Source organism: Pelophylax lessonae, assembly GCF_965119305.1.
Source record: "Pelophylax lessonae genome assembly, chromosome: 1".
Classification (NCBI taxonomy): Eukaryota; Metazoa; Chordata; class Amphibia; order Anura; family Ranidae; genus Pelophylax; species Pelophylax lessonae.
The window spans coordinates 272,284,695-272,311,496 of record NC_138768.1 but is presented as its reverse complement, the minus strand read 5'-3'; the positions used below and the strand labels follow the sequence as shown (position 1 = coordinate 272,311,496).

The 26,802-nt window shown below is 44.8% G+C and overlaps 1 protein-coding gene across 4 annotated transcripts in view; it reads left to right on the top strand.

Annotated features, from left to right (window-relative positions):
* GGT1 (gamma-glutamyltransferase 1) overlaps positions 1 to 26,539 on the top strand; it is a 247,420-nt gene extending 220,881 nt beyond the window's left edge. For all 4 annotated transcript variants that reach the window (XM_082255909.1, XM_082255907.1, XM_082255910.1 and 1 more), the window contains exons 9-13: positions 14,594 to 14,781; positions 20,847 to 20,974; positions 21,067 to 21,179; positions 25,743 to 25,856; positions 25,977 to 26,539. In XM_082255909.1, coding sequence (XP_082112035.1) covers positions 14,594 to 14,781; positions 20,847 to 20,974; positions 21,067 to 21,179; positions 25,743 to 25,856; positions 25,977 to 26,123 — 690 coding nt within the window. In that variant the 3' untranslated portion in view covers positions 26,124 to 26,539. The remainder of the gene's footprint in view (positions 1 to 14,593; positions 14,782 to 20,846; positions 20,975 to 21,066; positions 21,180 to 25,742; positions 25,857 to 25,976) is intronic.
* The last annotated feature ends 263 nt before the right edge of the window (positions 26,540 to 26,802 follow it).

Here is a 26,802-nt window from a genome sequence, read left to right as displayed (position 1 = left end):
TCACACATAGGGCATTCTATTCACTTGAACAGGCTGCCCTATGACAAACACCCCAAAGTAGTCCTAAAACATTTTCAGTCGTGGAGAGTCACATGTTTTTTCAGTGCACATTTGGCATGTCTGTAGCGCGTCTTGTCCTGCGACAAAACAAGTGTCTGCTATCCATTAATAATTAGGCTGCATTTACATATGCATGCAACCCACACAGAAATGCGCTGCAAAGGCAAGCACGATGCACATTTTCAAAGTGTACACAAAGTGCGTGTTATTTGTAGGGGTTGCTGTACTTTCGGAAGCGGCAGTTGCGAATGCAGCCAAAATTGCAAGCATTGCCACACATTTTTGAAATGCACGGCAAAGCGGGCCTTTTCTTGTGGGTTGCTATGTGTTCAGAAAAACAGTGATGCAAACAAGTGGTAATGCAAGTGCAACGCGTGTTGCCACTCATTTTTGAAATGCATGACAAAGCACGTGTTTTCTATGCCTGTTGCCACATGTTTAGAAATGCACAGATAAAAATGCAGCCTAAATGGTAACGCAAGCGTGATGCCCATTGCTGCTAGTTTTCCAAACTTACCAATGAACCTTATGGCAAAGCGCGCATTTTTGAAATGCACGGAAAATGCATGGGAAAGCGCACATTTTCAGTGCGGATTTACGCACGTTTAGAAATGCACAGATGCGAATGCAGCCTAAATGCAAGCGCAACACACATTTTCATGCATTTTAAAAACACACAGCAAAGCGAGCATTTTCTGTGCAAGTTTCTAAAAAGCAAAGTTACGCTTTTGGAAACATACAGATGTGAACACGTCTATTTTGAAATGTGCGGCACGCGTTTTCTGTGTGGGTTGCAATGCATTTGGAAACGCACAGATGTGAGTGCAACCTTTTTTTAATGTCTGTTCCCCACGCGTCTCCAAAACATGTGGAAAAACGCACGTTTCCTGTGCTGGTTGCCATGTGTTTGGAAATGAGCAGATATGAATTAGGGCTAATTGGTAATGACATCCCAATCATGGCTAGCAGATGTGTATTTTCCTGCATGACAAAACATGTTACAAAAGCACCAAAAATGTTTTAGGCAGCAAGGATGGCTAGGGAGGGGAGGGTAAAAAAAAATAAAAACTGATCCTTCAAAGTGGCATTCTTATCTTCTTATCCACAGTATACTGATGGGAATTCTGTGTAGGGTTGAGCGGACACCTGGATGTCCGTGTTCGGCGGGTTCGGCTGAACTTTAAAAAAAAGTCCGGGTCCGTGTCCTGGACTTTTACCGAACTTTTCCCGGACACCGAACCCCATTGAAGTCAATGGGGACCCGAACTTTAAGGCACAAAATGGCTCTAAAACACCAAAGGAAAGGGCTAGAGTGCTGCAAATGGCAGCAAAACGTAATTAAGAGCATGGCAAGTGCTCTGCAAACAAATGTGGATAGGGAAATAACTTAAAACAACAAAAAAAAACAGAAAAATAAAACAATGTTTTTCTTCATCTCTGAAGGACGAGGCCCATATGGAGTAGGAGGGAGGTTGAGGTGGTGGTGGATGTGGCGGTGACATAGGCATGCGCACAGGGTGTGCCGGGTGTGCCTGGGCACACCCTAATCACCTAGGGCACATAGCATTGCCAGTGAGGAGATGGGAAAGATCTCCCTCGGACCTGCTCTGCTCTATTTCTCTTTGCCTACAGGTACATGGCCCCGATACATTACTCTCCCTGCTGGCAAACACATGCATGTGTATTTCAACTTTGGGGTGCACACCTTAATGCAATAGGCTGCGCACACCTATGGGTGGTGTAGGTGGAAGCGGCGGTGGAGGAGGACCAGGGCCGGATTAAGAGCATCATGGGCTTGGTGCTGAGGATTTTGAAGGGCCTTAAGGGCCGTGCCTTGCCATGCACCCAGAGGAGGAAGGGTGCAGCCATGCATGCCTAATTCAACATGGGATGCTGTCTCTGAAGCCCATAAACACATCCATGCATCGGCAACTGTCCCTCCTTGTCCAGCCTTCGCGCTGTGTGGGGAGGTTCTGAGGGTGCTGCCTGGGGAAGCGAGCATAGAAGCCAGACTTCTGTGTTTACAAGTGACAGAAGAGCGGTAACAGTGAATATGGCCAACCCGGGGCCTATATAAAAGGTAGGGGCCTGGAGCTGCAGCTCCAATAGCCCCTACGTTAATCTGGCCCTGAGGAGGAGGACGAGGTAGCCAACACTGCTTCCTTTCACAAATTTTAAATGAGGGTACACCCCAAAAGAGTGAGAAAGAGCAAAAATGGAACAATGGGTGGGTAAGGTCGGTATCCATTGCTATTCTGCACAAGGTACGGAAAAGTCCCGTGGGATCCATGCCTGGTTCATTTTAATGAACGTGAGCTTGTCCACATTGTCTCTGGACAGGCGGCTGCGCTTGTCTGTTATAACGCCCCCAGCCGTGCTAAATACCCGTTCAGATAATACACTGGCTGCAGGGCACGCCAGCACCTCCAAGGCGTAAAGGGCAAGCTCAGGCCATGTGCCCAATTTGGAGACCCAGAAGTTGAAGGGGGCAGACCCCTCATTCACTACATGTAGGCGTGTGCACACATACTGCTCCACCATGTTGGTAAAATGCTGCCTCCTGCTAAGACGTTCCATCTGAGCTGCTGGTGCTGCTGTTTGTTGTGGCGTGCTGACAAAGCTTTTCCACATTTCGGCCATGCTAACCCTGCCTTCTGAGGTGCTGGCGGTGCCCTGGTTGCGTTGGCGACCTCCTCCTCCTCCTCCTCTGCCTTGTGCTTCCACTGCGGCCCCGCTGTCAGATGGGAATGCCAGCAGCATGGCGTCTACCAGCGTGCGCTTGTACTCGCGCATCTTGCGATCGCGCTCCAGTGAGTGAATTAAGGACGGTACGTTGTCCTTGTAACGGGGATCCAGCAGCGTGGCCACCCAGTAATCAGCACAAGTTAGAATGTGGGCAACTCGGCGGTCGTTGTGGAGACACTGCAGCATGTAATCGCTCATGTGTGCCAGGCTGCCCAGAGGCAACGAAAGGCTGTCCTCTGTGGGAGGTGTATCGTCCGTGTCCTCTGTATCCCCCCAGCCACGCACCAGTGATGGCCATGAGCTGGCCTGGGTGCCACCCTGCTGTGAACATGGTTCCATCTCCTCCTCCAGCTCCTCCTCCTCCTCATCCTCCTCATCCTCCAGAACTGTGCCCCTGCTGGACAATTGTGTCCCTGGCGTTTGTGTGTGCAGGAACCCACCCTCGGAGCCCCTTGCGAATGACTGCCCTGAAAGCCTTGGAAATGTTACCTCTTCATCCTCCTCCTCCTCCTCATCCTGTGCCACATCCTCTTCCATCATCGCCCGAATTGTTTTTTCAAGGAGGCATAGAAGTGGGATAGTTAAGCTGAGAACGGCGTCATTGCCACTGGCCATGTTGGTGGAGTACTCAAAACAGCGCAACAAGGCACACAGGTCTCGCATGGAGGCCCAGTTATTGGTGGTGAAGTGGTGCTGTTCCGCAGAGCGACTCACGCGTGCGTGCTGCAGCTGAAACTCCACTATGGCCTGCTGCTGCTCGCACAGTCTTTCCAGCATGTGCAAGGTGGAGTTCCACCTTGTGGGCACGTCACATATGAGGCGGTGAGCGGGAAGGCCGAAGTTACGCTGCAGCGCTGCCAGGCGAGCAGCAGCAGGGTGAGAACGCCGAAAGTGCGCACAAACGGCCCGCACTTTCTGCAGCAGCTCTGACATATCGGGGTAGTTTTTAAGGAACCTCTGCACCACCAAATTCAGCACATGCGCCAGGCAAGGGATGTGCGTCAAACCGGCTAGGCCCAGAGCTGCTATGAGATTTCTCCCGTTATCGCACACCACCAGGCCGGGCTTGAGGCTCGCTGGCAGCAACCACTCATTTGTCTGCTGTTCCATGCTCCTCCACAACTCCTGCGCGGTGTGTGGTTTGTCCCCCAAACAGGCAAGTTGTAAAACTGCCTGCTGTCGTTTACCCCTGGCCGTGCTGAAGTTGGTGGTGAAGGTGTTACGCTGTCCGGATGAGGAGGCGGTAGAGGATGAGGAAGCGGAGTAGGAGGAGTTAGGAACAGGAGGCAAACTGAAGCGCCCTGAAATCCTCGGTGGTGGAAGGACATGCGCCAAATTGCTATCCCCCTTTAGGCCCATCCGCCACTGCATTTACCCAGTGTGCCGTTCGGGAGATATAACGCCCCTGACCGTGCTTACTGGTCCACGTATCGGTAGTTAGGTGGACCTTGGCACAGATGGCATTGCGCAGTGCACACCTGATTTTTTCCCCCACTTGGTTGTGCAGGGAAGGGATGGCTTGCCTGGAAAAGTAGTGGCGGCTGGGCACAACGTACTGTGGGACAGCCACCGACATAAGGTTTTTAAAACTGTGCGTCTCCACCAGACGGAATGACAGCATTTCAAAGGCCAATAATTTTGAAATGCTGGCATTCAGGGCCAGGGATCGCGGGTGGGTAGGGGGGTACTTCCTCTTCCTCTCAAGTGTTTGGGAGATGGAAAGCTGAACGCTTCCACGGGACATTGTGGAGATGGTTGTTGGTGACCCAGGTGGTGGTGTTGCTGACAGATCGTCTGTTTGCGGGGTGGCAGGTGCCGGTATCACTACAGATGTGGCTGGAGCGGCCGAGACTGCAGCAGAAGAGGAAGCAGGATGAGCCAGAGACGTTTCTTGGTTTTGAAGGTGTGTACTCCACTGCAGCTCGTGCTTTGCACTTAGATGCCTGATCATGCAGGTTGTGCTCAGGTTGAGAAGGTTTATGCCTCGCTTCAAGCTCTGATTGCACAGGGTGCAAACCACTCGTGTTCTGTCATCAGCACATTTTCTAAAGAACTTCCACGCTAGAGAACTCCTTTGAGCTGACTTTGGTGCGCTCGTTCCCTTGCTGCGTTGGGCAGTAGCGGGCGTAGTGTCTAGGGCACGGCCGCTCCGCTTCTGCACCCTGCTCCCTCTTCTGCTGTGCTGGTGGCTCTGTGCGACCACCGCCTCTACCTCCAAACTACTCAGGTCACCTGCATGACGTTCATTCCATGTGGGGTCGAGGACCTCATCGTCCTCCACATCATCTTCCACCCAGTCTTCACCCCTGCCCTCCTTGTCGGTCTCCACAATGCTGAACGCCGCAGCAGTTGGCACCTGCGTTTCGTCATCATCGGAGACGTGCTGCGATGATCCTTGCATGTACTCATCTTATAAGTGGTTGGGCATCGCTGCACTCAATCTCTTCCACTTCTGGGGCAGGGCTAGGTGGATGGCCCTGGGAAACCCTGCTGACAGAGTCATCAAAAAGAAGAAGAGACTGCTGTATGGCTTGGGGCTCAGACTGCTTGCCTGATTTGCAAGGGGGTGAGGTGAAAGACGGTTGGACATCGGCTGCAGGTGCCAACTGTGACCTTTCTGCAGTAGACTGGGTGGGAGACAATGTGAAGGAACTGGAGGCACTGTCAGCAGCAAACCAATCTACTATCGCCTCCACTTGTTCTGGCCTCATCACTTCTAGGGGCGTATGATGCCCTACCAAATACTGATGCAGGTTCTGTCGCCTACTCACACTTGAGGAAGGTGTTTCACTTGTGCGTGTAGCTGGCACAGATCGACCACGTCCTCTCCTTGCAACAGGAGCTCTACCAGCAGCACCACGACCCAGGCCACGGCCCTTATTTGACGGTCTCCTCATATTTCTGTAATTTAAGATCTTGCCCTAGAAAGGTTTTTATTGAATAGCGGAATAGGAAATATGATCCAAAAAAGTGTATGTATCTCGCACGTACAAAACCACACTAGGCCCCAATTACTATTGTTTCTACCCCTAAAAGGATGGATGAGGAGTAGGAGGAGTATGGAACAGACAGCACCCTCAAATCTTCAGAAGTATGAGATGAACCTCAAAAACTTGGAAAGGTGGATCTCACACGTACTGACACAGACTATCCCGCAATTCAATTGATCCTCAAAGGTTTTTATTGAATAGCGGAATAGGAAATATGATCAAAAAAAGTGTATGTATCTCGCACGTACACCACCACACTAGGCCCCAATTACTATTGTTTGTACCCCTAAAAGGATGGTTGAGCAGTAGGAGGAGGAGTATGGAACAGGCAGCACCCTCAAATCTTCAGAAGTATGAGATGAACCCCAAAAACTTGGAAAGGTGGATCTCACACGTACCGACACAGACTATCACGCAATTTAATTGATCCCCAAAGGTTTTAATTGAATAGCGGAATAGAAAATATGATCAAAAAGAAAGTGTATGTATCTCACACGTACACCACCACACTAGGCCCCAATTACTATTGTTTGTACCCCTAAAAGGATGGTTGAGGAGTAGGAGGAGGAGTATGGAACAGGCAGCACCCTCAAATCTTCAGAAGTATGAGATGAACCCCAAAAACTTGGAAAGGTGGATCTCACACGTACCGACACAGACTATCACGCAATTTAATTGATCCCCAAAGGTTTTAATTGAATAGCGGAATAGAAAATATGATCAAAAAGAAAGTGTATGTATCTCACACGTACACCACCACACTAGGCCCCAATTACTATTGTTTGTACCCCTAAAAGGATGGTTGAGGAGTAGGAGGAGGAGTATGGAACAGGCAGCACCCTCAAATCTTCAGAAGTATGAGATGAACCCCAAAAACTTGGAAAGGTGGATCTCACACGTACCGACACAGACTATCACGCAATTTAATTGATCCCCAAAGGTTTTAATTGAATAGCGGAATAGAAAATATGATCAAAAAGAAAGTGTATGTATCTCACACGTACACCACCACACTAGGCCCCAATTACTATTGTTTGTACCCCTAAAAGGATGGTTGAGCAGTAGGAGGAGGAGTATGGAACAGGCAGCACGCTCAAATCTTTAGAAGTATGAGATTGTGTTCACTGTACCCCACAAAGATTGTGTTCACTGCACCCCACAAAGATTGTGTTCACTGCACCTCAAAAAGGATTTTGTTCACTGCACCCCACAAAGATTGTGTTCACTGCACCCTAAAAGGATTTTGTTCACTGCACCCCAAAAAGATTGTGTTCACTGTACCCCCCAAAGATTGTGTTCACTGCACCCCACAAAGATTCTGTTCCCTGTACCCCACAAAGATTGTGTTCACTGCACCCCACAAAGGATTTTGTTCACTGCACCCCAAAAAGATTGTGTTCACCGCACTCCAAAAAGGATATTGTTCACTGCACCCCAAAAAGGATTTTGTTCACTGCACCCCAAAAAGATTGTGTTCACTGCACCCCACAAAGATTGTGTTCACTGCACCCCACAAAGGATTTTGTTCACTGCACCCCAAAAAGATTGTGTTCACTGTACCCCCCAAAGATTGTGTTCACTGCACCCCACAAAGGATTTTGTTCACTGCACCCCAAAAAGATTGTGTTCACTGTACCCCCCAAAGATTGTGTTCACTGCACCCCACAAAGATTCTGTTCACTGTACCCCGCAAAGATTGTGTTCACTGCACCCCACAAAGGATTTTGTTCACTGCACCCCAAAAAGATTGTGTTCACTGCACCCCAAAAAGGATTTTGTTCACTTCACCCCAAAAAGGATGTTGTTCACTGCACCCCAAAAAGGATTTTGTTCACTGCACCCCAAAAAGATTGTGTTCACTGCACCCCACAAAGATTGTGTTCACTGCACCCCACAAAGGATTTTGTTCACTGCACCCCAAAAAGATTGTGTTCACTGCACCCCAAAAAGGATTTTGTTCACTGCACCCCAAAAAGGATGTTGTTCACTGCACCCCAAAAAGGATTTTGTTCACTCCACCCCAAAAAGATTGTGTTCACTGCACCCCACAAAGATTGTGTTCACTGCACCCCAAAAAGGATTTTGTTCACTGCACCCCAAAAAGATTGTGTTCACTGTACCCCCAAAAGATTGTGTTCACTACACCCCACAAAGATTCTGTTCACTGTACCCCACAAAGATTGTGTTCACTGCACCCCACAAAGGATTTTGTTCACTGCACCCCAAAAAGATTGTGTTCACTGCACCCCAAAAAGGATGTTGTTCACTGCACCCCAAAAAGGATTTTGTTCACTGCACCCCACAAAGATTGTGTTCACTGCACCCCACAAAGGATTTTGTTCACTGCACCCCAAAAAGATTGTGTTCACTGCACCCCAAAAAGGATTTTGTTCACTGCATCCCAAAAAGGATTTTGTTCACTCCACCCCAAAAAGATTGTGTTCACTGCACCCCACAAAGATCGTGTTCACTGCACCCCAAAAAGGATTTTGTTCACTGCACTCCAAAAAGATTGTGTTCACTGCACCCCACAAAGATTGTGTTCACTGCACCCCAAAAAGGATGTTGTTCACTGCACCCCAAAAAAGATTGTGTTCACTGCACCCCACAAAGATTGTGTTCACTGCACCCCACAAAGGATTTTGTTCACTGCACCCCAAAAAGATTGTGTTCACTGCACCCCAAAAAGGATTTTGTTCACTGCACCCCAAAAAGATTTTGTTCACTGCACCCCAAAAAGGACGTTGTTCACTGCACCCCAAAAAGATTGTGTTCACTGCAGCCCAAAAAGATTGTGTTCACTGCAGCTCACACACAGAAAAATGGATGTGGATCACTGACACCTGCCTATCTCCTATCCCACACCACACAGCAATATCGATTGTAGTTTGTAGAACACAGTTTCCCTAAAATTCAGCAGCAGCCTCTCCCTAACAGGATTGAGAAGAGATCGTAGATCGAGACTAAGTGCAGACCCCACACAGCAATATCGATTGTAGTTTGTAGAACACTCTGACCCTAAAATTCAGCAGCAGCCTCTCCCTAACAGGATTGAGAAGAGATCGTAGATCAGGATTGAGTGCAGACCCCACCCCCCACACAGCAATATCGATTGTAGTTTGTAGAACACACTGACCCTATAATTCAGCAGACTCTATCCCTAAAATGCCTACAACTCGCCCTGCCTAAACACTCCGACCTGTCCCTCAATTCTATCCGGACACAAATGTTTTTTCCTGCCTGTCTTTCCCTAATCAGCAGCCAGCACGTTGATGTGTGCTCTGTCCCTGATCTAAGCAGCAGAATGAAGACGCTGCGGCTGCCTGGAACTTATAAAGACTTGGTCACATGCTTCAGACGGCCAATCACAGCTACTGAGACATTTGCAGGCATGGCTGGGATGGCTTAAGGCACACCAGTTAAACGATTGTTGATTGGCTGTTGAAAGCCCGCCATGAAAAGAGCGCCAAAGCATGCAAAACCCGGAAATAAAACGACCGAACACGGATTTTTACCCGAACATACAGTAAAGTGTCCGTGTCCGTGTTCGGGTACAAAAAATCCAATTATTCGGTACGAACACGAATAATACAGTCCGTGTTCGCTCAACACTAATTCTGTGAGATAACAAGCACACAAAAGAAGTGCAGGAACTATTTTTTTGTCACTGTGACTTGAATCGTGGCAATTAAGACGCACCCATTATAATATACATGGGATGCCACTTGTCATGTGACTTCAAAGTCCAAAGTTGCATTACAAGTCGCATTGGTGTGGACCAGCGCTTTGCTTGTAATCTGTGAAGAAATGAAATGCCCACACATAGACCGAGACCACATATACAGTATACAACAGAGAGTATCCTTTGGTCTCCAGTTGGATTTAGTCTGTGATAGAAGATGTAGAGATAGCATATAAGTGATTTGTTAAAGGGTAACTCCACTTTCGTGGGGGGGAAAAAAGAAAGAAAAAATAATATAGCGTATACAATTGTGACACAAGTCATATTGTAATTGAATGACCTTTCTTTTTTAATCTGGTGCCGCTGTAATTTTCTGAAAATGTAATGCAATATGGCTACCTGGAGTTGTTCTGTACACAGAAAGCCGCGGCTCTGTTATTTGAATAGACACGCAGAGCAGCGGCTCGGAAACGAGCCTGCTTGGGAGCCCCATAGCAAGCTGCTTGCTCTAGGGGCACTCTCTAGGAGGAGGAGTGCCAGCGGGGGGACCCGAGAAGAGGAGGATCAGGGCTGCTCTGTGCAAAACCACTGCACAGAGCAGGTAAGTACGGCATGTTTGTTTGTTTTTTTTTTTTAAATCCTTTATCATCACTTTCAAGTTTCCGGGTGGATTTAGTCTGTGGCTTACAATATAGGAGTGTCAAACAGTGTTAATTTTGGCATTGAATTTTAAATTAGTTTTAGTTATAGTCTTTTGACTAAAATGCCATTTTTCCACAAGATTTGTGGAAGATAGTGATGGGATCACCGCTAGGAAGAGATTTCTGACATAGTGAGGAAGTTGTTGAGATTGGATGGTTTCAGGGATTCTGCAGATCTTTAGATTGTTCCTGCGGGAGTGATCCTCAAGGTCGGCTAATTTCGCTTGTAAGTTAGATAAGGTTACCTGGTGGGTGGTTTGGGAGTCCACTAGCGAGTTGAATAAAGATGTAAAGTTGCATAATCTATTCTTAACTTGATGTACTCTTTCACCTAGATCACGGACTTCTGTCCTGAATTGCTGAATGCATGTGAGCATGTCAGCTTGTATGGATGCTCTCAGTAACATGAGCATATCCTTCATTGTAACATCAGAAATAGGTTGGCCCGTAGTGGGAAACTGGGCAATAGGGTCAGGGGTATGTGCAGGAGGAGGGTACAGTGTGGGCAGATTTGTCTCCATTGGTAGGGAGTAGATTTCTGGGTCTTCAGAGTCTCTCCGTGGCCTGGATTTAACTGGGCTCCTTGTGGTGGAAGAGGATGGATTGGAGCTAGGATCAGTGGTAGTCAGCTCACCTGTGTTTGAAGTGCTGTTGGTGCCTGTGAACGGTCCGTTCGGGGAGGTAGATTCTAGAGGTCCAGTGACTGGCGGTGGATATGGACTCTCGTTGTTTATGAGGTGCCTACAAGATCTATCCTACATGTCCTTACATCCATACCAATGGTTTCTCTTGACTTCCTCCAAACCCATTTGCCATTGCTAAACCCTACCTCTCCAGTTCATCCCAGTGACTACCCATATCGCCTGGAAGTTTTGTTATAGGGAATAAACTCCTTTCCATAATTTCCTTTGGGCTTAATCACCAAGAAAATCGGTGCTTCTTTGGCAAGAAGCACAGCAGCACAAAGCTGATATCATTACAGTACAGGAAATGCACTACCATCTGCAGGCTAAAATCCCCCAAATTATTCACCCCACTACACAAACTAAACATGCGTATCCACAGGCAATAGCTAACTCTTTCGCTGATTACTACAGCTCACTGTACATTCTAAGTAACCACTTTAATACCCAACAACCCTCTGAATCGGCCATCAAAGACTTCTCAACCAAACTTAACCTCCCATCTTTATCTCCATTCCAACTAGAGTCTTTATATGCCACAATCACTAAAGACGAAATCGACCGCATCATACTATCTCTCCCTAATGGTAAATCCCTAGGTCCAGACGGACTCGCAAATGAATATTACAGACTTTTCAAAGACAGCCTATCCCCACACCTCCTACTAGTATTCCAAGAAGCTGCCTCAATGAGCTCCTTTCCTGTGGAAATGCTCAAAGTGCATATCGTCATCATACCCAAACCAGGGAAAACCCTTACCACACCATCTAACATTCGCTCAATCAAAGAGATTGCCCAAGAGACTACTGCCCAAGAGATGTACTGCCGTCCTTAGTGAGACCTGGCAAATCAGGTTTTACAAAAGGCCATCAAGCATCTGATGCCACCAGGCTATCATAAATATCATTCATCATGCAGAAACCCATCGTTCTCCTTCTTTGCTTCTCTCTATAGATAGGGAGAAGGCGTTTCGACAGGGTTTATTGGGGCTACATGTCTGCTACTGTCCAAATATTTGGCTTCCAAGGACAAATCCTCTCAGCCATTCTGGCATTATACTCCCAGCCCTCACCCCAAGTGTTTATCGGAGGTTTGCTCTCCAAAACCTTTAACATCTCTAACGGAACTCGACAGGGATACCTCCTTTCCCCATCTATTTTTAATCTGGTAATAAATCCATTAGCGGAAGCCATTCAGTCACACCCACACATATCAGACTTCAGACCAAACCAACAATCCCACGTTATTAACTTATTTGCTGATGACATAATACTTCTCCTAACAAATCCATCAGTTTCACTCCCATTTACTCACAAAGTCCTTAACCACTTCAATACTCTATCTTACTACAAAATACATTTCTTCAAATCCTTAATTTAAGATCTAGGGGTCAGCTCTCATACGAAAGCCTACTTAGAATCCCTTTTCCTATACACTTGGACAGGCCAATCCATTCCATACCTTGGGCTTACCCTTACTGCTAAAACATGGAAACTAGCTGACACTCCCACACATCGCTAAATTTTAACTCTCTTGGGTAGGGAAACTCGCCTCCTTTTAAAATGCTAGTCCTCCCAAAAATACTGTACCAATCCTGTACACTCCCTATCCATATGAAGCCATCCCACTTAGCTGACATCAACAGATGTCTTAAACACTTTCTGTGGCAAGGGAAAAGGGCACGCTGCTCATACAAACACCTTATACAACATTGATTGTTAGTCATGTACACCTAACTGCAAAACAAGCACTTGACTATATATCTCATTGTAGTTATAGCAGCTGCGTCCGCAATAATTTGTTATCTTCCCTTCTCGCAAAAACTAAATAAAACACTATTGAAAAAAAAAAAAAATGTAAAATGATAAAGGCTTCATTTCCAATGTAGAGGCAAAAGTCCATCTATTATGGAAGGACATAGAGAGCATCACCATAGGATCAAAAGGAGGCAGACTGACGTCTCTAATAGTATTAAATAAAGTGTCAGATTAGCTTTTATTTGCTGTTTAGTTACCCTGGGTAAAATTAAATACAGTTACAGAGCATAGTCATAACCCCGGCTGTAGGAGCCAGTTAAAGTGTTACTAAACCCACAACAGTAAAATCAGTCTGTATATGCCGTAAAGCATGCTTGTTATATTCACTGTGAAACCTAAGGGGTTAATCCTCTGCATTGTGTAAAAAGTCTGTTTGATCCTGTCTTCTCTGATACTCCCCCCTATTCCGCTGACTCCGGAACAGGTCCGGATAAGACAGAGCCTTTGGAGTCAGGCTGCACATGCTCAGTTTGATGTGTATTGCTAGAGAGTTTTTTTTTTTTTGGTTGGGTGCAAGTGATCAGCACAGGGCCAATCAGCACTGTCCAGACAGTGGGTCAGGGGTCCTGGATCCTGATAGGACAGCTAAGTGCAGTATGAAAACTCCTCGTACAAGCTTTAACCAGACACTTATAGAAGTCACAAGACTGCTCTAACTGCTGATGAGAAAAGGTATTTAGCAGTTTATATTTACTAAAATAATTGTACTTCCATGTTCTGTGTACTGTGGGAGACCAGATATATGTGAATGCAGGCTCCTGGGTTCAGTTGATCACTGGCCTGTGTGTTACCTACACCTATGACTGCCTCCTGAATCATGTCTCTAGTTTCCAACAACTCCTATAACATTTTCACAGTTTTTGACAGTCTCCTGCAGCGTGTCCGCCATCTCTGACCATCTACTGTACCATTTCCACAGTCTCTGACCATCTCCTGTACCATGTCCACATATTCTGACCATCTCCTGTACCATGTCCACAGTCTCTGACCATCTCTTGTACCATGTCCACATATTCTGACCATCTCCTGTACCATGTCCACAGTCTCTGACCATCTCTTGTATATTGTCTGCCACCTCTGACAATCTCTTGTCTCATGTCTACAGTCTCTGATCATTTCCTGTACCATGTCCACAGTCTCTGACCATGTCCACAGCCTCTGAGCATCTCTTGTATCATGTCCAGAGTCTCTGCCCATCTTTTGTATCACGTCTGCAGTCTCTGACCATCTCTTGTTCATGTCTGCAGTCTCAGATCGTCTCTTGTATCATGTCCACAGTCTCTTATTATCTCTTGAGTCTTGTCCACAGTCTCTGACCGTCTCTTGTATTATTATGTCTGCAGTCTCTGACCATCTCTTGTATCATGTCTGCAGTCTCAGATCGTCTCTTGTATCGTGTCCACAGTCTCTGACCGTCTCTTGTATTATTATGTCTGCAGTCTCTGACTATCTCTAGAATTACATCCATAGTCTCTAACCATCTCTTCTATTCTGTCCGCAGTCTCTGACCATCTCCTGTTTAATGTCTGCAGTCTTTTAATATATCCTGTTGGGTGTCTTCTGTCTATGACACTGAACATTTACTGAATTTTATGTGTGACCATTTGGTTAAGATCAGAGCAGCACTTGAGGACCCCAAATAAAGAAAGTTGTCCTCCATTATTGTATATTTTATTTTACAGTTACCCACTGAGTGGCACACAGAAAAAGTGACTCCAGGTTAGGTGGTATCCAGGTTGTACTGTGCAAATGGCAGTTGTAATCTTCTCAGTTAGCTATTAAAATGCATCATGTGTTAAAGCTCTGTGTGTTACTGCACTAAAATTAAAAGCAGCATGATTGGTTTCTGTCTGCTATACATTTACTTTTTGATCTGTAAAGGTTTCACATTTATCTCATCTTCTCTTCCTTTCAGGTGATGAAGAATTTGACTTCAGATTTCTATGCAGAGCGCTTGAGACAGAAAATCACAGATGATACCACTCACCCATCTGATTACTATGAGCCCTTATTCTATGTTCCAGACAGCTATGGCACAGCACACTTGTCCGTTGTAGCAGAAGATGGAAGTGCAGTATCGGCCACGAGTACCATTAACCTATAGTAAGATATAGAATCATAAAGGGGTAACATTTTTGTGATCAGTGATGTTATATGATGGGGACAGTTCAGTGCCACTGAATATATTTATTCTACACACACATGTTACGTAAAATAAGATATTTTAAAATGTAATACTCCTTAAAAAGAAAACTATAGATACAATTTCCCCTATTCCTGTTATGCCTGGGGGGTGGGGGGGGGGGGTGGCTAAGGGGTCGTGTGGTCAGTTACGTCCGCCATGTTTCCCACCAAGCAATGGTCACATGAGAGGCCTGCCCTGGGTAGGGTTCTTCTGGGTTACGCTAGGCACTTTTTTCAGGGTCATTGTCTTATACATGGGGTACCTTTTCTCGGAACAGACAACTGAACTCTAATAAACTCTCTCAACTTGCTTTTATGCACTTAAGGCACACACAGAGCCCTTTCCCTCTCTACCTGTCCAGCGTATCACCACTCGCAGGAACGGTATAGAGTTCTGCTGTGAACCTAGCACTGACCTGATGTGTGCACTTCATTTAAAGTGTTACTAAACCCACAGTAAAATAAGTCTGTATATGCCATAAAGCATGCTTGTTATACTCACGGTGGAACCGAAGGAGTTAATCCTCTGCATTGTGTAAGAAGGCTGATTGAGTCTGTCTTCTCTGATCCTCCCCTCCTTCCACTGTCCCCTAATAATTTCATGAAAACACAGAGTTGAAGGAGTCAGTCTGTACATGCTCAGTTTGGTGTGTATTGCTAGAGAGATTTTTTTTTTCTTGAGAGGATGCTTGTGATCAGCACAGGGCCAATCGGCACTCTCCAGACAGAGGGTCAGGCGTCTTGCAGTCTCATAGGACAGTCAGAAAACTCCTTCTACAAGCCTTAACCAGTCCTTGGTTGGACACTGATAGAAGTCCCAAGACTGTATATACTGCTGATGAGAAAAGGTATTTAGCAGTTTATATTTACTAAAATAATTGCCTTTCCCTGTTCTGTGTACTGTGGGAGACCATATATGATGAATGCAGGGTTCTGGGTTTAGTAACACTTTAACTCTTCCACTTTTGTACCTGTGTACAGGTTGGGGACCTCGGTGGAACTAATCTGCTCCCGTTGCTATGGGAGATGGACCTGCTCATTGAGAGAGTGCTGACAACAATTCCTCCTGGAAGAGGTTATCCCACCTGCCACATATACACGCTTACAACAAGCTGGTAGAAAAACTGTTGTTACCCCCTTGGTAACCACTGTATCTTCACACTGTATTAACTCTCATATCGTTATCCTCATACCCCAATGTGTTTAGTGACCCGAGCTGTAGACTATATGTGCCAGTTACTTGCAGTACAGCCCTTGAATAACTTTGGACCAGGCAAAGGCAAAGTTTCAAAAGCTTTACTGAAGGATAAGTTAACACAACAGTTCAACATAAAGTGCAGCCTTTTATTAACATCCCTAGTCACTAACTCAGGTTTGTGGCTGCCTCACCATACCTGCATAGGAAAAAGTGAATTTTTGGGTCCCTGATGGTAGTATTCAGGACTGGCATCTTCAAAGCAGGCCATCATGAACGGTACCAACAGCAACCACAGAATTTCCAGAACCCCTTGTGTCCATGTGCATCCCGGAGCCCCCTGGGTATGGAACCCTCTCCCTTTTTATAATACACAGAACTAGTGGGTCGGATCCAGAAAAGCCAGCGAAGAAAAGAACCGGAAAACGCAACAAACACTAACCTTTATGGCTGGGTCAGCATTAAACTCTGCCTGCCTACATACCTCCCCCCTAAAATGCAAGCTGTACCGGCTGCCTAACACCCCAAGCATTTCACATATATAAGGCATGAACAACAAGGCGCAACAGGGCATTAAACATAACAATGCACCAGTAACTGGAAGGGACAACAGTATTCAACACAAATGTAACACAACTAGCAGTTCTTTAAACATAAATGTAAGGATCCAGTAGAGATATGAACCTTCCTGTTACTGGGTGGGTGCCTCGGATGTAGTGAATGACTGGGAAACGTCCATCTGGCTTGAAGATTTCAATACGGTCTGTGAAGATGTGTCTTCCTGTATTGTAAAACCTGTTCAGGTGATGGAACTCTGCCTCAACCTCCTCAATTTGCTGGCGAAAGCTCTGCTGTACAGCTTGAACCTCTCCTCTTCGAGCTACAACAGCAGTTGCACAGGTACATATGGGAGAACTCCCCATGTATGTCAAGTTCCTGTATGGACAATCTTTCGGCGGGGATTCCAGGATCGATGGAAGTAGTAATTCATCAAAGAGAAGCTTGTGGAAAACCCAACCATTTTCTAGAGCGTTTGTTGACTCTGTACTAGCGATATAGGATGGCAGATCGACCCAGGAGCAGTGGGGGAGGCCATCCCTGAGAGCTGGCTTTGGTACAGCATAGCACAGCTTGATGATCTTTGCCAGAGGTTCCACTAAGATAGCATCTCAGGCAACGAGGGTAGCCTTGGGCAAGTCATCAAGGCTGATCTCACAGGTGGGTTCCTCCTCGAAGACACACTGGAACAGTGCATGGCACATATGTGACAGCTAGCCTGAGGGACAAGTGGGCAAGCACTTCTTGCAAGTTCGGCAGATGACTTGGAACACTTCCCAGGCGCCCAAGCGGTAGAGGGCCAACCCGTACACCGGTTGATACCATTCCCCGGTATGGCAGAATGGAGAGAACTGTTTCCATGGAAGCAGACAATGTGGCTTGTAGCAACACATGTGGAGCAGCTGAGCATCTTTTATGGGTCCGATTGCTATCTGGTGCTGTAAACTCATATAGGACCCAATCAGGAAGCAGACAATGTAATTCATGTGGACTATTGCTGGGCAAGACTGGACAAGTTCTATCTACCAAACTAATGCCATGGTCCCCTTAGAGATGATCTGCAGGTGTATGCAGTAGGTAGGTAGGGTCATATGGTCGGTTGTCACATCCTCTATGTTTCCCTCTTCATTGGACGCCAAGCAAGGGTCACATGAGAGGCCTACCCCGGGATGGGTTCTTATGGGCTATGCTACTTTGTACAGGATCACTGTCTTACACATGGGGTACCTTTGCTGGAACAGACTGAACTCTAATAAACTCTCTCAATGTGTTCTTCACGGTCTCTGATGGATTTAGGAGGGACACGCAGAGCCCTTGTGCTCTCCACCTGTCCAGCATATCACAGCTACTTCACTCCCAGTAATGGTATGGAGCCCCGCCGTGCATATTATTTATACAAGACGACTATAACATCAAGAACTGTGTGTGGTTTCCCCCTGCTAGGGTACTCTGGGCCAGGGCACCGCCTACGAGCATAACAAACCAGTAAGATGCAATCCCTAGTTAGACTGGCGCTAAAGGTAAGCTGTTACACAATACATTGATCAGCCATAACTTTATGACCACTAACAGGTAAGGTGAATAACATTAATTATCTCATTACAATAGCATTTGGAAGTCAATGGGATGTATTAGGCAACAAATGAACATGTTGTCCATGAAATTGATGTGTTGAACGTAGAAAAAATGGGCATCATAAATTCTTTTTGTGTAGCTGCAGAACGGTCAGAGTGTCCCTGCTGACCCGTGTCCACAGCCAAAAATGCCTATAATGGGCAGATAAGCATCAGAACTGGATCATAGAGCAATGGAAGAAGGTGGCCTGGTCTGATAAATCATGTTTTCTTTTACATTATTTGGATTGCTGGGTGCATGTGTGTTGCTTACCTGGGAAAGAGATGGCACCAAGATACTGTATTGGAAGAAGGTAAACCAGTGGAGTGTGATGCTTAGGGAATTGTTCTGCTGGGAAAACTTGGGTCCTGAAATTCATGTGGGTGTTACTTTGACCTGTACCACCTACCTGAACATTGTTGATGACAAAGTACACCCCTTCATGAAAACACTGTTCCCTGATGGCAGTAGCCTCTTTTAGCAGGATAATGTTCTCTTCGGCACTGCGAAAAATAGTTCAAGCATGGTTTGAGGAGCACAACAATGAGTTTGCAATGTTGACTTGGCCTCCATCCATCTCAATCCAATCAGGCATCTGTGGGATGTGCCAGTAATACAAGTCTGATCCATGGAGGTCCCACCTTGCAAGTTACAGGACTCAAAAGATCTGCTACTGATGTCTTGGTGCCAGATACTACAGAATACCTTCAGAGGTCTAGTGGTGTTCATGCCTCAATGGGCCAGGGCTGTTTTGGTGGAATAAGGGGGACCTACTCAATATTATGTGGGTTATCATAAAGTTTTGGCAGATCAGTGTATATAATATTGAGAGATGATATGATAAATATTCTAGCCATAAAAGTTCACTTATCAGGCAGCTGGTAAAACAGAGGACAGTGGAACAACTTATGTCACTGTCAGTATTTAATCATATTGATTGTTGCAATATGACTTTTAGCACAAGTGGTCTATGAAAGATAGCCACATGGAGGAACTTTGATGAGGATTGTGGAGGACCTCTCGTTTTATTGTAAAGTAGGCAACCTCCGTAAAGTTGCTTATGTCCAGTGGAATACGATTGGATGGGCATCACAGCAGTGTTAGTGGTTAGCACTTTCACCTAACAGGAAAATGAGTTGCTGGTTCGAATCCAAACCACAGCACTACCTGCCTGGAGTTTGCATGTTCTCCCTATGCCTGCGTGCGTTTCCTCCAGCTACTCCGGGTTCCTCTCACACTCCAAAGACATGCTGGTAGGTTAATTGATTCCTATTTAAATTGGCCCTTTTATGTGTTTGTACAAATGTGAATAAAGCCCCATACACACGATCAGATTATCGAACAATCTGTTTTTTGCGGCATGCTAGTCTGATGTGGAAAGTGAAGAGGTTATTTTCATACGAATTTTCCCATACGACATAAATCTACTTCAGAATTGATGTCATGTGCTGGATTGCTTTTTCTATGTGTTCTTTCGTCTCTGAGCATGCCTAGTCTTGCTCTTAAGATTTTTTTCCGTGGAAATCTGTACTAATGAGATGAAAATCGGACGTTGTTTTGACAGACAACAAAAATTATATAGCCTGCACATCAGGATTTTGTCAGCCGAAAAGTCGGAGTCGGCTGTCGAAAGCACCATACTAACAATCCGAAAATCGACAGATCGGTCGTCGGACAAATTTTCCCTACAGATTTTCTTATTGTGTGTACGGGCCTTTAGATTGTAAGCTCCTTGAGGGCAGGGACTGATGTACAATATAAACAGGCAAAAAATTTGGGGGAGCATACCCATGTATTTCCAAAGCTGCTGCAGCTATGAACCAAAAGACATGTATATTAAAAAAGAATAGCGCGCAAATGCAAAAGAAATTACTACCAAATCTGAAGAGAGTCCATAAATAAAAATGGGGGTTTGGTCCCACCATATGGCCATATCGTGCTCAAGCCCACTACTGCGTCAAAGTACCCCATTATCAGTGGGTCCTACACTATCCATGAAAAAGAGATGAATCCAGCCTTTCTAACCCTTGGAGATAATACTCCTTGCTGGGAAAAATGTGCAAATCTTGTTTATTATGTATTCGGTCTGACCAGACTATCGAGGTTGAACAGCCCTCCCCACCCCCCACATACACCTGTACTCAATCAGTGTCCACCATCAAGTGGATATAGGAGGAGTCCCCTGTAGTGCATTTGCACATTTTTCCCAGCAAGGAGTATTATCTCCAAGGGTTAGAAAGGCTGGATTCATCTCTTTTTCATGGATAGTGTAGGACCCACTGATAATGGGGTACTTTGACGCAGTAGTGGGCTTGAGCACGATATGGCCATATGGTGGGACCAAACCCCCATTTTTATTTATGGACTCTCTTCAGATTTGGTAGTGATGTACAATATACTGTATATGAAAAGGACTGTGTAAATTGACGGTGCTATATAAGTACCTGAAATGAATAAATATGACAAACTGTGATGCTAGTGGGGCAGGCGATGCTCGTATAAACACAATTAGAGCAGATGATTTAGGGAACTATAACAAGTGTCAAGGGCATGTACATATTAGCAGCAAAAATGATACGTTTGAAAAAAAAAATAACTCTATAAATTATTGTTTCAGCTTTGGATCTAAGGTGAGGTCCAATGTCACAGGGATCATCTACAATGATGAGATGGATGATTTTGGATCACCTTTGATAATCAATGGATTTGGAATCCCTCCATCACCAGCTAATTTTATCAGACCAGGTAAATTTTAAGAGCATACATGTATAAAAAGCATAATAACACAGAATGAGTAGTGAGAAGTAAAGATTGCTTTTCTCCTTCCACTCTTGCAGGGAAAAGGCCCCTCTCCTCTATGTGTCCCTCTATCATTTTGGATAAGAATAATAAAGTGCATATGGTTGTTGGAGCCTCCGGAGGAACTAGAATCACAACAGCAACAGCACTGGTGAGTCTCAAGCAGCACAAACAATATCTATATTTGATAAAGCTAAGCATATGCAGCTATAATGTGCACAAGGCAGGGTTGCCCCTTCTTTTTGCTAAAACAATGGAGACATTGACAAATGCAGCATTTTAGAGGCACTACCCTTGGACAAATAACTGAACAAATAGACCTACACTATATTACCAAAAGTATTGAGATGCCTTCCTTTACACACACATCAACTTTAATGGCATCCCAGTCTTAGTCCGTAGGATTCAATATGGAGTTGGACCACCCTTTGCAGGTACAACAGCTTCAACTCTTCTGAGAAGGCTGACCACAAGGTTTAGGAGTGTATCTATGGGAGCTTTTAACCATTCTTCCAGAAGCGCATTTGTGAGGTCAGGCACTGATGTGGATGAGAAGGCAGAAAGTGTTCTATCGGTTGAGGTCAGGACTGCTTTGTGCACTCTAAAAAGAAAGAAACAGAGGGTGCTCCAGCCTAACGCATTATAGAAGCAGAGTAGTGCGCTATTCAGATGTGTAATGAAGCTAAAATAATATTAAGATAAACCAAAAAGTGTAATAGATAAAAAACAATATGATAAACTTCCAAAATATATATATAAATGAAAAGCAAGTAAAAATCAAATGCTGAATACTTATAAAGCACAAATATATATAATCTTCCCAATTACACTGAATTTCTAAACGTGCAAACGATGCCAAAAAGTGCAAAAAAAAAAACTAATTGAAGGATGTAAGTCCAAAGATAAAAAAATATATATTATATTGAAAGTCCAAAAAGGAAAGTTCAAGAAAAAAGTCTGTGAAAAATTCATCCACTTATTGATTGTATAATCTGGTGCTATCAGCTCTAACAATTAGAGTCCATGCTTGTAACAAACCGTGATGAGATTCCTCTCTGTGGGGAGACTTCTCCTCTCAACGTATTTTCCCCAGATATATAAATAAAAAATAAACATCATATATTGTAATATTGTCAAGAAAAGTATGATAAGTGACATAGAACGTTCATCAATCAGTGTAGTGCATATGAACCAACATGCTGTGACATGTGCAATTGTGCAAGTGAAGTGATATCAGGTGGAAAAAAACAATCCAGCTCTGTAAAAAACACTGTGCAGTGTTCTACAAAACAAAAACCAAAACATGGATGAAATATCTTCCACCAAAGTGTGTGGCTAAAATGCGCGCTCACCTTCAATATAAAAAGCCAAAGCCTTTAAATATCCTATGATATCTCCTTGGGCTGTCTTCATATAGCAATCAGCTCAATGTATATAAGAAAGGCCAAAATTAAAGTATCAATTAAAGACTTTATTTCCTTAAAAACACTTCTCACTTACATCTAGGTAAGGGTTAACCTTCTGGTGCATTGTTCCCCTGACAGGTCAGTAGGAATAATGCAGTCCAAGTTTCCAAAAACAGCCAAGATGCAGCCGACGCTTCTGATCTCTCCCCTCACTGGAGAGATCTCTCCCCTCACTGGACAGCTTGTGGGTGATGACAGACTGTGTGTAGGAATGCTTTGCGTCACTACCTCCTACGCGTTACGTCACAGACACGGGACATCCTCAGGGGGTAGCTCAGCCTAGTGCATTACCTTTGCGTCCATTTATTATAAAAAGCAATATATATATATACATCATACTCCCAAACAGGAGAAAATATCAAGCAAAATATGTGTAAAAAGTCCACCAGATGCTCCACTCAGCATGGTCTGCTGATTAATCACAGTAGTGGAATTATACGTCCGAATAGAGCTGACGCATTTCGAGGGGTATCCCCTCTTCTTCAGAGCTGGATTTGGAATGCAGGTAGCTGGTCTTTATATACTTACAAAAACATGTGACCTCTAGTGCAAGCCCCTCCCACAATGGGCTTTGTGCACTGATCCACACTCCCTAAAATCTAAAAATGCCTAAAAACACCAAACGCAGCTAAAAGCTTGTTTTGGCATTTCGTGTTTTTACAGCCAAACAGCCTCTGCTCCTGGATGGACTGGCAGTCATTTTTTTTAAATGCCCCTAAATGCTTATGGGCGGGAATATGGTGTGGGGTTGTTTTTTAGGGGTTGGGCTTGGCCCCTTAGTTCCAGTGAAGGGAACTCCTAAGGTGTCAGCATACCAAGACATCTTGGACAATTTTGTGCTCCCAACTTTGTGGGAACAGTTTGGGGATGGCCCCTTCCTGTTCCAACATGACTGCATACCAGTGCGCAAATAAGGTCCATAAAGACATGGATGAGCGAGTTTGGGGTGGAGGAAATTGACTGGTCCTGACCTCAACCCGATAGAACACATTTGGGATGAATTAGAGCGGAGACTGCGAGCCAGGCCTTCTCGTCCACATCATTGCCTGACCTCACAAATGTGCTTCTGGAAGAATGGAAGATTTCCATAGACACAGTCCTAAACCTTGTGGACAGCCTTCCAAGAGAGTTGAAGCTGTGTTAGCTGCAAGGATGGGCCAACTCAATAATGAACCCAACGGACTACTGGGGTGCCATTAAAGTTCATGTGTGTGTAAAGGCAGGTGTTCCAATTCTTTTAGTAATATAGTGTATATGTCAATCAATAGACATGTGCAGAATGGAAAAATCTGTTTAGTTTTGTTTCAGATAGATTCTTTATGTTACTAATTTTGTTTAGTTTCGGAATTCATTTAGTTTTGTTTCAATGATTCATTTTTTAACAAATTCACATTATCAGAATGATTCGAAGTCGGATCAATCGGAAAATGATTAACCAATTCGAGTTCCGTGTGAAGAATAGCTGGTTGTTTAAAAGTGGGCTACCTTAACAACTGATGACTCATCAGCTGTCAGCAGGTTTGCCCGTTGACAGCTGAATGTAAACTGCAAATTCAGAAAAAAACAGCACCTGAAGTGCCTGGTAGTGGTATTGATTGGGGGGGGGGGGGGGGTGGAGCAACCCAAAAACACCCCACCTCAGCTCACCCCTGGTTTGGTTTTTTTAATGCTATTCTGAATAAACAATGCTACAAATACAAAACAAATTCTGAAAACAAATTGGTCCATTGACTCAATACTGAACAAATTAATTTTCAGGATTTCGGAATTTGTTTTTTATCTTCGGTATTCTTTTTGTATAATAGCTGGTTAATAAGTATTGGGCAGCTGCCGGCGTCCTTGACAACAATGACTCATCTGTTGTCAGCAGGACTCCCCACTGACAGCAGAATGTAAGCAAAACAAATGCTGGTTTTAATTTTTTTTTTTTAAATGTAAAAAAAATTGTGTGAATTCATACCAGATCCTTATTCGAGCATGCAGCCTGGCAGGCCCGGAAAGGAGAAGGGAGAAGCAAGTGCCTCCCCCCTCCTGAATCATATCAGTCCACATGCCCTCCACATTGAGTGGGTGGTGCTTTGGGGGAATGGCTATGCTGATGGGTGCAAGGGCCCCTTCCCCACAACCCTAGCCCAGTGGTTATGGGGGTCTGTGGGTGGGGGCCCTAACGAGCGGGCCCCCAGATCCTAGCCGCCATATGTGAATGAGTATGGGGTACATAGTACCCCTCCCTACTCATTCCCTAAAAAGTGCTCAAAAAGTTAATAAAAACGCAGCACCAGTTTTTGGAAAGTCCCTTATAAAAAAACATAAGCATACCAACCCAAACAAAAAAAAACAAAAACAAATGCTGGCCGCCGTGCATGACTGTTCCTAACCAGGGACACAGCCGAATGACGGAACCAAGGGGACGGGGTTACCCGATGATGTCACCGGGTGATCCTGCCCCATAATTACACTCACCCAATGAGAGGTAGACATAGGGGCAGGTCATATCATGGGGTAACCCCCACTCCTATGTTTACCTGTCAGACGGTTGTGTCTCTGGACAGGAACATGTCGTGTTCGGCAGGTGGCGTTTTTTTTTTTTTTTTTTTCCGTTCGGGTCTGAGTTTTTATGTGTTTTAAAATGAAGGACTTGTCAAAAACTGTTGTTGTATTTATATTAACTTTGACTTTATTTTTTAAATTAAGGTTGATACTATGTACCCCATACTTATTTACATAGGGGGGGTGGCCAGGATCTAGGGGGTTTCCAGATTCTGAAAAGTCACTCCCCGAACCCCCACTATCACTGGGCCAGGGTTGTGGGGAAGAGGCCCTTGTCCTCATCAACATGGAGAGAGGGTGTTTTGGAGGGGAGCCACTCCTGCTCCAACCCCCCCCCTGCCTTGTTGAGGTCATGTGGCCTGTTATGGTTCAGGCCTGCTCTGACATCAGCTGGGAGGTCATGTGACCGAACAGCGGCGCTGTGAACGAAGGTATTTAGCTTTATAATTTAATTTAAAAAAAAAACACACGCACACTGCACCGTATACCTTGCTATAGCAGAGGGGATACCAGTAATTGTCCTCAGTGACTTTACCACCACATTCATGAGGTACAGCTATTGTTTTGGAATTGGCACTCAAAAAAATTCAAATACTGCTGTAAAATGTGCAATAAAAGTCATGTAAATGTGTGAAAGCTTTATGTTAGTTTGTGTGTATGGAAACATTGGGTCACAATTTTTTTATATTTTATCGTAGGTCATTATGAACTCGCTCTGGTTTGGTCATGATATTGAGAAATCTGTGGAGCTGGCAAGAATGCACAATCAGTTATTCCCCAATACCACCACACTGGAAGACACCATGGAGCAGGTAATTTATATCCTTCAAATATTACCTACAGTACATATTTTTTTTTTTTTTCCACAGAGTGCATTTTGCCAGAATACAAATGGATAAACCTCTTTCTGTTTTTTTTTTCTTTGATCTTAGAGTGTTGAAAAAGAACTGGTGAAACGTCATCATAGTGTAAGTTATACTCAAAGGGTCGGGTCAGTGGTCCAGGCTGTTGTCCGGACAGGAAACAAGTGGGCAGCAGCTTCAGACACACGGAAGGGAGGATACCCAGCAGGTTACTGACCGTTAGCACGGTTATGAACTGATGACTGGGAAACTCCCTCTGAGTGCATTGTCCAGCACTTTGTAAGTGGCTTCCAACCATCTTTCATAGATTCTCCACTCCTACTACGACAGCTTCACTCAGGGACTATATTATGCTGACTACTACAGAAATACAATGGACTAATGCGATTGGATCTTCACACGCTCTTCAAAGTGAATTTTCATTCCATCAGATAAGGGAATCCATTCAGTGCTGCTACATGATGGGACCATATGGATTACTGAAATGCTGTGACCATGGACTAAGTGACAAAGACTTCAGATATACTGTGAAAAAAGCAGAGCTGAACTGTACTTATGTGTGCCTTCCATAGACCTTTAGATTGTGACATTGGTTATAAGGGCTCATGCACACAGGACGTTTTTGCAGCTGCTTTTAGAGGCTTCTGGATTTTTTTTTACTGCTTCTGAACTTTCCTCCATGTTAGCCAATGCGTCCATGGGCAGATAAACATATAGAAGAGTTTGGAGGCATAAGCATTATTATTATTATACAGGATTTATATAGCGCCAACAGTTTGCGCAGCGCTTTACAATGTGAGGGAAGACAATACAGTTACAATACAGTTCAATACAGGAGGAACTAGAGGGCCCTGCTCGTTAGAGCTTACAATCTAGCACTTAGGGGCATTTAAAA